Source organism: Talpa occidentalis, unplaced genomic scaffold (genome assembly GCF_014898055.3).
Source record: "Talpa occidentalis isolate TD23 unplaced genomic scaffold, MPIMG_talOcc4v2.1 talOcc4.16, whole genome shotgun sequence".
NCBI lineage: Eukaryota > Metazoa > Chordata > Mammalia > Eulipotyphla > Talpidae > Talpa > Talpa occidentalis.
This window is the reverse complement of record NW_023601653.1, coordinates 5,088,298-5,099,864: the sequence shown is the minus strand read 5'-3', so window position 1 is coordinate 5,099,864 and position 11,567 is coordinate 5,088,298. Positions and strand designations below refer to the sequence as shown.

The 11,567-nt window shown below is 59.0% G+C and overlaps 1 protein-coding gene across 1 annotated transcript; it reads right to left on the bottom strand.

Moving 5' to 3' along the window:
- Window positions 1-2,759: 2,759 nt before the first annotated feature.
- Window positions 2,760-10,852, bottom strand: DNAL4 (dynein axonemal light chain 4). Its single transcript, XM_037513551.2, has 4 exons — window positions 10,757-10,852; window positions 6,519-6,725; window positions 5,050-5,133; window positions 2,760-3,896 (listed from the first exon to the last, which is right to left on the bottom strand). The coding sequence occupies exons 2-4, from the start codon at window positions 6,585-6,587 to the stop codon at window positions 3,732-3,734; spliced, it is 318 nt and encodes a 105-aa protein (XP_037369448.1). The 5' UTR covers window positions 6,588-6,725; window positions 10,757-10,852; the 3' UTR covers window positions 2,760-3,731.
- Between the last annotated feature and the right edge of the window lie 715 nt (window positions 10,853-11,567).

Sequence of the window (11,567 nt, the reverse complement as noted above, 5' to 3'; positions counted from 1 at the left end):
AGCTGGCAGAGGGAGGTGGTTGCTTTAAATACGGCATGAGGAGGACAAAAGGAAAATAGAACAGGGTGGGGCTTGTGGCTAAACTTCCAACAACCCCCTCTGGCACTCAGGACCGTCTGAAGCGGCTGCCTCCTGCCTCCAGACCTCAAGCTGCTGAGTCTCCCATCACAGCTCAGTCACGGCTGCGGGGTGGGGGTGACACACTGGTTAGGGCTAGGGCCCCACAATCCACCCCCCAGCCCCCCATGCTCTGTCCTCTGGAGAAGCAGGAAGTAGGTTAGCGGGATGCGGGCGTTTCTCTGTACTGCTTTCAAGACAACATTAAATATTCAGCCAATTTCTCCACAGGCTCCGCAGAGCGCTTCAGAGACACCCCCCCTCCGCCCATGCCCGGGCCGCATGCCCACTGCCTTGGTTGCCATGGGGCCCGCTGCCCTTCACCTTCCAGTGCTGCCTGCCTCAGTGCCCCTCGGCCCCCCACTGCCCCGACTCTGGGGAGACCCCGGTTCTGGAGGTGTGCAGGCCAAGGCTGCACTTGTGCTCTCCCAGGCAGCGGGCCCGGCCTGCAGGGGGGCTGTGACTTGGGGGTCTGTCAGGACAGGGCTGAGGGGACGGTGTCGGTGGGGCAGCTGCTGCTCCCTGTGCAGAGGTGAGTTTTGGGGCTGCCGCATCTGGGCAGAGACTGAGGTGGAGGCCCCCGAGACTGGGAGACAGATGGACAGAGGCACTGACAGGCTTGGGGACCCCAGCGTTCTTGGGAGGGGGCAAACAGGCCCAGGAACGCAGGGACACAAGGCTGCTGGGGGAGGGCCAGGTGGGTGAGTGACTGAGCCCCCAGTGAAGACATGGTCCCCCGCCCAGCCTGGCCTTCTTCATTTGTCAGTGGGGACAGTGATGGCCTCCTCGGAGGTCTGCTGAGGACACAGGATGTTGTGGGCCTGAGGGGGGAGTCCCATGCCCCATCCCCCCATCCTCAGAACTCGACACTCAGCCTCGCCACCCGCATCTCACCACTTCCCCGGCCACAGGCTTCTGTGCAGGCTGCTGCTCCTCACGAGGATGTCTCCTCTCCCAGGAGAACTCTGTGAAGACTCCCAGGGCTCCCAGGACAGAGAGAGGCCGTCCCTTCTAGGGAGCCTACACTCCCCAAACCCCCCTTTCTCCTCCTAGCAGATTATTTCAATGCTTGCTCATCCTCAGTCTGTCTCCTTCAACAGGCTGCAGCCATTCACCACCAGGAATGGTGCTTGCTTCATTGATATGTCCTCCCTTCTCAGCTCACCCTTGCTTCATTGATATGTCCTCCCTTCTCAGCCCCACCCTTTCATCACTGATAAGGTCCTCCCCTTTTTAGCCCTGTCAGCAAAGGTATGTGGAATCCCTGGCCAGAGGCAGGGGGCGTTGTGAGGCAGGGCAGAGTGGCCTTGGGCTCAGCCTGGGGTAGTAGAGGAAACAAAGCTGCTGAGGCCACCAGCCCTGTCCCCTGACCCAGCCCAACAGTGACTCCCCCCACCTCCTCCCCTCCAGGGAAGAGGAGGGGTTGGCCAGTGGCAAATGTTAAGCATTGGCTGCAGGATGGAGGTAGCACCCTGAATCCTGCCTGCTCTGCAGAGGTACTGAGGGGGTCCTGCTCTGGGCGTAAGCCCGGACTCCTGCCCACCTGGGGATACTGCTGCCTTCTGCCCCTCTCTCTAGACAAAGCCACCCAGGCACAGAGGCCAGGGAGAACTGGGCTGGGCCTGAGCCAGATGGGAGACCTCAGAGCCCACACTCCCAACTGCCACCCCCTCACCCCACTTTCTGGCACCTGCGTGCAGCAGATTATAGGAGAGAACAGACGCCAAGCAGGCAGCTAATAAGCTCCCACCAGCCCCGGCCTCCGCACCCCCTCTCTTTTCATTCCCATCTGTGCCTCGCCAATCTCTCTGGTAACATCCCATGTGGCGTGGGGCGCAGGCCGGGGCCAGTGAGTGGTCTCATTCATGTTCCCTGCCCCTGAGAGAAGAACTTGGGCCACTGCAGTGAGATCCATGAGTTGTGCCCCAGATGGTCAGCTCCAGGCGGTGGCCATGATTCTTATCTGCCCTGCCCTGCCCTGGGCTCAGGCCCCGTGCTATTCAGCTCAGGAGCCAACCGGTGGGCTCCTCGCCCTGCTTGGCCCCTGGGGTCTGTCCCAGCAAGCTGTCCGCCTCAGGTGACTGGGCCTCCCAGGCCTGAGCATTCTCAGGGGGTGTGGGGGCAAGGGGCTGGGGGGACACTGGGATTCAGGGGCCAGTCGCTGAGCTTCACAGTCCCTGAAGGCCGCCCCTAGTCCTCAAGACACTTGGCCTACATCGCCTGAGGCTGGGCACCCTCTCCCCTAAAGCCCTACTTTGCCCATGCAGAGGCCTCCCTCCACCCTAGGCAGGGCATGGGGCCTCCTTCCCTTCCGGAATGCACTGTCTGTCTCTTATCACATCACTGCACACCGAGTCCAACAGGCTGAACCACTGGGCTCAGTGTCCCTGGAGCGTGAGGGCAGGCCTGTGGCCACCCACGGGGCCCGGCTCCCCACAGTGGGGTAAATGTCTTTGAACTGAATGAAGTGTTGTGAGACTGAAATGTCACAGAAGCATAGCCTGGCCACCAAGGGCATCTCGTGTTGGTCCCTGTGGCCCCAGTCAATCGCACAGCCCCCCTACCCGAGACGCGCCAGGGAAGGCGGGGCCAGGCAGGGGCTGGGCCCACTCCAGGCTGACGACAGCGGCCAGCCTGCCCGCACGCAAGAGGCTGTAAGTCAAGCTGTTTTCGGTCATTTTAATTGTAAAAACCCAGACATTTATATAAATAAGACCACTGTGTAAAATAGGATTCACCTTCTACTAAAACCCGTCTCCCACACTCAAAAAGAACATAGAAAACCCAGCAGAGATCAAGTACAAATCAGCATGCGGTCCCTGATGAGAAGAAACTGCAGGCCAGGCTTCCCTGCGGCAACAGGCCTCCCGGTGAGCGCGCTCCGGGCCCAGGCCTCTCACCGGGCTTGGCGGCCCCTGGAGAAACTTCGATGGCAGCTCCCGCCCCTCAGCCACTGGTTCCCAGCACGCTCGGGAGGAGGCCGTGGACAAGGCGCCCAGACCAGTGGCGGAGGTGCAGGGCAGGAGGCGCCGGCCTCATGCTGGAGCCGGGCTGTGGGCTGGCAGTCCAGTGAGATGCAGTGCTTGGTTCTGCCTGGGCTCAGGTAAGGGAAGGGGCTTCTGGGGGCCACAGCTTCTCCAGAGCATAGGAAGAGAAGCGGCCAGTGTCCCTGGGAGGAGCGGCTCCCTCCTGGGGCTGTCTGCAGGCGGCTGGTCAAGACCAGGATGGTGGACACTCACCCGCAGGGCTAGGGGGCTGGGACTCCTGGGCTGTGAGGGCAGAGCAGCCCCCAGAGAGGTGGGCCTGGCAGGTCCCCATGAGAAAAAGGCTGTCTCCTCACCCCCTCCTGCCTGCCCATCTCCCGCCCACCTGCACCCAGACCGCTGCCTGGGCCCCACACACACCCGGGGCGCAGTGAAAAGGCAGGAAGCCTGGGGACAGGGATGTTGACAAATTCACACACTGGGCGCAGGAGACTGGGACACAAGGACAGAAGAAAAGACCCCAGACTCCTTCGAAAAAACCAGGACCTGCGGGGAACTGCGCCCCAGCCCAGATGGCCGGTGGCAGGAAGAAGACCTGCGGGGGGGCGGGGAGGAGGGGCTGGGACGGTGTCAGGAGCACTTCCAGACACACACAGCCAGCGTCCCCCCGAAGTACAGGTAGAGGAGGTTCTTCACCTCGTGTGTGATCTCAAACCCGAAGCCCTCGCCGATGACCACGTGCCAGGAGGAGCCGAACTTCTTGTCCATCGTCTCTTTGATCATCTTGGCGGCGCTCTGGAAGGAAGAGGAGGCTTATCAGGGGCGTGCTGGCAAGAGAGAGGCCGGCCACCCTCTCGTGATTGTTCTCCAGCTCATGGACCCTCCAGAAAGGCCACCTTTCCATCACCCAGGGACGGGAAACCGAGGCGCCCTCCCGTCGGGGAGTCTCTGGGCAAGGCGGGCAGCAGGCAGTGGTGTCTGCAGACAGCCTGCGTCAGAGCTGGGCTGGCCCGAGAGCTGGTTTCCAGTGTCAGGACCACAGGCTGCTCCGGGATCATGAAGTCACCAGGCGACAGGCTCAGCAGACCGTGTGGGGTCAGTCCCTCCACTGCGGGGTGTCAGTTCCTCTCCCTGTGGGTTTGGAAGCTGCTCCTTCCTGTGCTCTTTCAAGGAGCCTCTCAGGGACAGTCGAGGCAGGGCAGAGGACGCAGCCTCTGTGCACGTCCAAGCTCAGGCACCCGCTGCACCTGCAGCACCCACCCCACGCCCAGTGCCTCCCCTCGCCCACATCCTCTCAGTGCCCTCGAGACTGCCTCAAGACAGAGAAGGCAGCACCCCATCTTGTTGTGGAATAAGAAACTGGGGCTCAGAGCTGAGCAGTGGCTTGTCCAAGGCAGAAGAGCCAGGAAGGGCTGGAGATGGGGTAGAACCTGGCTTGGCCCGCTCAAAGCCTAAGCTCCTAGGCTGGGGCTGCCTCCCTGTGGGCTGCTCCGATGCTGGCTTCTTTCTGGCTCATCAGCAGCTTAGTGAGCGACATCCCTGTGCCAATGCCCACTGGCCAACCCCCAGCGCCTAGCCCAGTGCCGGCGCAGAGGTGACCTCCGCATCTGTCTTGAATGGATGAATGGATACATGAATGAATGCCTGGGCGGGCTCTGTTCTCCGCTGGGATGGAGCCAAGGTAAAGGCACCCTATTCACCAGCCCTCCGGAGAGGGGGACCATGGATAGGGACGTCACGGAGCTCCCAAGGCTTCTCTCCTTTTAGGGCTGGGCATGACCCTCAGATCAGTGCCCAGAGACAGCACTGCCTCCTCCCTCACTGGCCTGTCGGCTGCGAATGCAGGCTTGCAAGGAGGGCGCCAGCAGAGTGCTCAGGAGCTGCTGCGGGGAATGGGGCCACTCATTCAACCACAGGGGTCACCAGAGGCACAGGGGGCCACCCGTACCTCATTGTTGTTGGAGAATTTCTCACAGGCCGTGACACACAGCTCCATGGTCTCCACCCGCATCTCCTCTGGCATGTCCGAGTGCTAGACAGGGCAGGGTGACAGACAGACAGAGGCTTAGCCCATGAGCAGGCCAGCTGGGCTGGCCTCTCTGTCCCAAGCTTAAGGCGTGGACACCGGGTAGCTGCCCTGGCATCACTCTGGGCAAAGCCCAGAGGGAGACCCACCTCCTGACTAACGGTGCGCAGCTGGGACGAGGGGCATGGAATGGAGCTGAGCCCCGGGGCTCCGAGACGTGGCCCTTCAGCCTCGCCCCGGGGAGAGGAAGACGGCTGGGCCACTCTTGCTGGCGCTGGGCTCCTCCTGCCTCTCTTTCAACCCATGTTGGCTGCTCTTTCAACCCCTGTTGGGGGATCCCTCCTCCCAAGTGCCATGGTGCCCTGGGCCGCGTCTCTACCCTCTCCTCTTGCCCAGCTATCTGCCATGTGGGGCCGCTAGCTGGTCTCGAAGAGTGATAAATCTTCCCTATGGGGAGGGTGCCCACATTGTCACCCCAGCGTTAACCTCCGCTTTGGCCTCTGGACCCCTGTGTGCAGCTGCCTGCTCCACAGCCTGGCTTGGAAGTCCAAAAGCTCACTCTTGACTGCTCCACAAATCCACACGTCCTCTGTCCTCCTCCTCTTGGAAGCTGACACCATTTTCTCCACCGTGTTCAGGAAAAGACAAACCCCAGGAGTCACCTTGACTCTCTCTCCTCATATCCAGCATCCAGTGTGTCAGGAAGTTCTAGGAAGTTCCATTTTTCTACCTCCAAAATCTATCCAGAACCTGACCCGGACTTGCCACCTCCATGCTGCGACCTGGACCAGCCACCCTGCCCCCTGCGTCTCCGCAAGAGTGTCCTCACCCGTCTCCTCACATCCGCTCTGGGGCCCTGAACCCCACTCTCCTTTCAACAACTGGAGTGAACATGAAACAGATCAGTTACGTCCTCTGCGGAAACCCCTCATGGCGCCCCCTGAACTCACGCCAGACTCCACAGCCCTCTCCAAGGCCCTTCCGTCAACTGGCCCTCATGCCCTGCCACCCTCTTGGCACGCACTCCCACCTCAGGCTTTCTAGGCCTGGGGTCTCTCCTGCTCGGAATGTTCTTGCTCCCTAACTTTGTTCTGGTCTCGGATCGAAGAAAACTTTCCAGACACCAGCTCTCCTCTGCAGCCTGATGCCTGTTTTATTTTTCCTGCTAGCACTTGTGACCTGAAATGATGTGCTTTCAGCCTTGCTTTCACGTGGGTCAGCCTCTGTCTGGTTCAGGCTCTATCCACCCAGGCTCGAACAGGGCCCGATAGAGAGTAGTTGGCCTAAGTAAAATGAATGACTGAATGAAAGAATGAGTCACTGTCGCCTCCTACATCTGAGCCAGCAGAGTCCGCTCCCCTTCTTCCCACGGCCGCCCCGCCCCGGCTTACCCTGACCAGGGGGAAGGTATGCAGCCGCTTGTAATCAGCCTCTTCTTTCTTCCCTTCTGTTTCTCCCATGATCCTCCCACTGTGGCCACCGGAGGAGCGAGCGATGCCTCCAGGTGCTGGGCCTGGCAGTTAAGACACACCAGGGAGATTCGGGAAACAGGCCCTGCCAATTTGGTGGGAGCAGAGAACGTCTCTCCCCAAGGGGTGCTGGAGAAAACAGGAAAAACCAGGAGAAAAGAGTTGGCTTCAAAACCATGCATCACAAATTAGAACTGTCTCAGTAACAATTTGACACCTCCCGATCTTAACTCCTCCGCATCCTTTTCCAAATGGCCAGCAAGTCTGCAGTTGGAGGCTGAGTCAACACGAGAGGCTGGGCCGGGGAAGAACACGCTGGTAAGATGCTGCAAGTCCACACTGTCACCGTCAAGACAAACACTGACTGTGGGCCAGGCTGAGGGGGGAGCCTCGAGCGAGCCACCGACGAGCGCAGCTTCTGCGTGCCCGCGCGCACAGCCATTTCCAGCAGACGTGGCGGAGTTAAATGTCAGGTCGCCATCAACAATCCTGGGCGTATTGGGCAGCAAGTGCCTCCTGCTGTCGCCCCCTGATGTACGGGAGGAACAGAACTGCCATGTTCCCTGCCCTGCTGGGCACACAGGCTCCCCAGCGCTTCCTTCCTGCTCCCCCTCCGGCCCCCTGTCCTGCTGGCCCAGGAATTAGGTAGCCTGGGCCTTAGTGCTGATTCCACGGCTCCTGAGCACTGTGGCCTGGGGCCTCGGGTGCCTCATCAGCTACATCCACCTCAAGGGCTGTTACGAGAGTGGACGAGACGGGCCAGGCAGGCCACAAATGGTTGACCCTCTGGCTCCTGGGAGAATCCGGGGGGAGATGCATGGGGATATATATGACACAGCCAGATGCATGGATTTCCTTTTTTTCTTTCCAAATCCAGTTATCTGATGACAGATGGGGCTTTTCCTAAAGAGGTGAGCCTTAATCCTAAATGGAAGCCTTGCTGGAAACCCTACAACACACTTCGTTCTACGGTTCAAAGGATTCGGAGAACTTTTAACCTCAGGAGAAGTACTAAACCCTTTTTCGTATCCCTACTGGACAAATGAAGTCAAATACTTTTAAGCTAGCATTTCTCACATTTCCAAATAAATTTACTTTTACCACAGTCACTGAACCCAAAGATGTGCAGCACAGTGCCAGCAGGCCACGACAGGCTACGGTTAGGTCGCCCGCGTGCCAGCCTGTTTTACGTGCTTCACGTGCCTTTACTCGGCTCCTGGCTGCAAGGGCCCCACGAGGTAGGCCCTGCGTGAGTGGATGGAGGGACAAAGTGGCCACCCAGCTAGTGAGTGGCAGAGCTGGGGTTTAAACCCCAGCAGTCTCTGGTGCGGGCACCAACCCCGACTTGGTGCTGATAGGTAGCTGGTACCCACAAAAGTAACCTCAAGTGCGTTATCACTAGCACGGCTTGGATGACCCCAGCAGTGAGATTCAAGCTGACTCTCCTCTTGGGTGTCTACTATGCTAATGCGAACTTGCCCTTAGTTTGGCCAAGCAGTGCTTGCTCTCAGCTGTTTCGCTATTCCACCCCCTCTGGCACTTCAGAAGCCCCGCCCCTCTCCACCTGAACAAGGGAGCCAGCCTGGCACAACTCCGCCATCCCATAACGCTGGTGTTTTTTTGATTCCCTAGAGGACAGATGCCGCCTCTTATCTCATCACTTCTGATATCAGCTGCTTCTATTTCTCTACATGTCAGCTGGCAAGTGACCAAGCACTAGTTCATCGTACTTTCTGCTCATGCTTCTGCTTTCACAAAATGCGGTGGATTTTGTCTCTGCTCATTAATGTTAAGGCCCATCTCCAATTCCACCCTGTCCTCCTAGCTTTAGCAAAAAGGCACTTTCCTGCGGCCTCCTCCACATTACTGGGGTGTGACAGAAGGTGATGACACTGATGACAAAGGGACAGGGCTTTACCCCAAGATTTCAAGCAGGAACAACTTAAGATGCCCAAACAGCTGTTGGGCACTTCCCACCGAAATGTTTCACTTTGATTCCATGCATCCTAGGAGCTAAAAAGTGCCAGGATGAGAGCCCAGATGCAGAGCAGGGTGTGTGGCCTGCTGAGAGGCCAGGTAGGAGGCTGTGGGGACTTGGCCTCAGCCCTGGAACCCGGATACTCCATCACAAGACCGCAGAGGTCTTACCAAGGCCCCTTCGGAAACAGAGGGAAAAAGTCCCTGGATTTGGGGGGGGGGGGCAGCACCTTGCAGAGGACAGTCCAGGCCCCTGAGGCATAGTTCTAGAATGAAGACAGTTCTAGAATGGAAACAAACTCTGCTCTTCCTTGCTTTGCAGCCTTGGGCAAGTCATTTCTCCTGCACCGCAGGGTCCTGCTCTCTGAAAGGGGATCAGCCCATCTTCTCATTCTCAGAAACTACACAAGGCCAAGGCTCCGCCCTGACTCTGGAACAAGCCGCTCTCCACCTGTCCCCCAGGCTTGGCTCTGCCCACCGTCCAGCTGTCAGCCAGGACCCCCCTACCACTCTCCAACCCCGCTGATTTAAGGGCCCTGCTGGCAGGCAGCTTTCCTCCCCACCTCACGTCCTCCCGGGGGTCCCCGAGAGGTGAGACTTATGGAACAAAAAGGAACGTTCGGAAATGGTGTGTTTCCAGATACAGAAAGGCAGACTTTTTTAAGCTGCTGTCTCATTAGAATGCAGCTGCAGTCATTCGGCACGACGAGCCCTGCTGAAGGGGTGCTCCCCAAAATAGCAGAACTCAGGCTCTGATCACCGTATCCATCTTCCACGCAAATGAGCGCGCGCCCAGCAGCTCCAGGCTAGAAGTCGTGCCGGTGTCAAGACAGCACTTCAATAATGCAGGTCTGCCCCGCCGCGCTCTGCCCTGGCCCTCACCGTCCTCCTCTGGCTGACCCAGGGCCCCCTCACAGCCTAATGGCTGACCGGAAGGCTTCTCCTCGTAACAGAGGCACAGAGTCCTTAATCACCCCCTTGTCAAAGCCAGTGTCTCTCGCCCCTCAGTGGCCTTCGTCACTATTTATTATTTTGCTTCGGAAGCATTTTGGAAAAGTCTTTAAGAAAGAGGGATGAAGAGAAGTGGACTGTGGGAAATAAGGCCAAAAGTGTGTGCCAGCTCCTCGCAGTGGAGACTGTCCCTCAAAGCCTGGAGGAACCCTGCTGGTGGCCACTTTCGCCCCGTTGACTGGAGCGCTCGAGGCCGACCTTGGGCAGATAGATAAGGAAAGCCACCCGGTCCAGCTATCACATCAATCTCTACCCTCATCCAAAGCCTCCCTAACTAAGGAAGTTCAGGAGAAAGATCAGAGATGGAGGTCTGGCTTTGAGGGTCAAATGGAGAAATGACAGCTGAAGCTAAGGAGTTGGGGACTTCTCAGGGAAAACGTAGGGCAGGAAGAGACAAAGGAAGAAAAATGACAAATACTGATCCCACACTGAGCTGGACTCTCTTCTTCAATTCATCTCCTCCTCAGAATTCCCCACGGAGTTGTGCTACAGTATCCTCGCGTCATATAAACTCAGACAAGAAGCAGAGAAGTCAGTAACATGTTTGGGTCCTGCAAATTAGGTTTGCCAAGTTCTTTTCACTACTCGCACACCTCTCCTGGGAGCACAACGTTGGCCTACAGTTGGGTCAAAGAATCACATCCCAGAAGATCAGAGTCCAAAAGGCCCTGGAGATCATTCAACCCAACTTCACCTTTACAAACTGGGAAGCCGCGGCCCAAAGAGGGAAATGAGCCGCCTGGAGTCCCAGTCCGTTGACAGCGGCCCAAGTCCAGCGGGCCGGGCCAGGGGGATGGTGGCCACTGGCCCCCCACGCAAGTGGCGGGAGATTCCTTCGCGAAAGCTGTGTTTGGGGCCGGGGCGGGGATCGGGGTGCTGGGGGAGTGGGGTCAGGGCGGACGGGACAGCGCGAAGATGGACCCGGTCTCCCCTGGGTGAAAGGAGGGGCCTGCAGAGTCGCGACGACGAGTCTGTCACCACCGAGCTCCCAGGTCCCCTAAGTGGAAGGGTGGGGGTCCCCTAAGCGGAGGACCTGGGGCTGGGGACCCGCGGGCGGGAGACTGAGGTGGGGCCTCGCGACGGGCGAGGCCCCGCCCGCCGCGCGACGCCTCCCGCCCCCCCGTCGGGCCGGCGCTCCCCGCCCGGCTGCCCGCCGCGCCCCGGGGCCTCACCTGCTCCCGCGGGGGCCGGAGCCGGGGCCGCAGCTAGCGCACCCCCGCCAGGGTTGTCAAGGAGCGAAACCAGAGTGTCTTAGCAACCAGCAAGGAAGTCCTTCCCCCTCACCGGACGTTGACGGGGTTTTCACTTCTCATTGGTGAATAGAGGTGTCAATCAACGTGAAGGGCCCGCCAACGTCGAGGTTTGTGCGGAAGAGGGCGTGGCCGGGGCCGGGGAGGCGGGGCTTCGCTTGTGGTGGTCCTGAGTGGGCCTGAGGAGGCCCCGGGCGCGAAGTTCTCGTTTTTTGTGAGGAACAAACTTTGGGGGTTTCCTTCCGTCATTTTGATACCAAATGCTGCTTGTTAGTGTGGCACAGAGGGGTTGCTTTATTGGTATCTCAAAGAATGAACTAGCGTTTATTCGAGCTTTACGGTTGGCGTCTCACACGCAAACTTCGCGCCCCCGCTTTACACGTCTCTGACCACCTCGTTAGAGGAAAGCATCGCGGTAAAACCCCGGAGAAGGGTCCAGGTACTCTCACCTGCAGCCCGCCCGGGTAAGAGTCGCCTGGGCCCACCTACATCAATGTAAAGACCCGCCCTCCGAGCCCGCCCTGCCTCCCCTGCGAGGAGACGCATGTGTGAGTATCAGTGCAAACAGATTCAGGCACTAGACTGGAGGGTCAAAGGGCCAGTGGGGCCCTCCCTCAACATTCCCTTTATCGTGATGAGTCCCTGTGGTGAAATCCCTTGGCCACGTCCACAGACAGGGGACGCGACCGTGGCCTGGTGCTGGTGATTCAGAGAGAAGTTCTGTTAGGGGGAA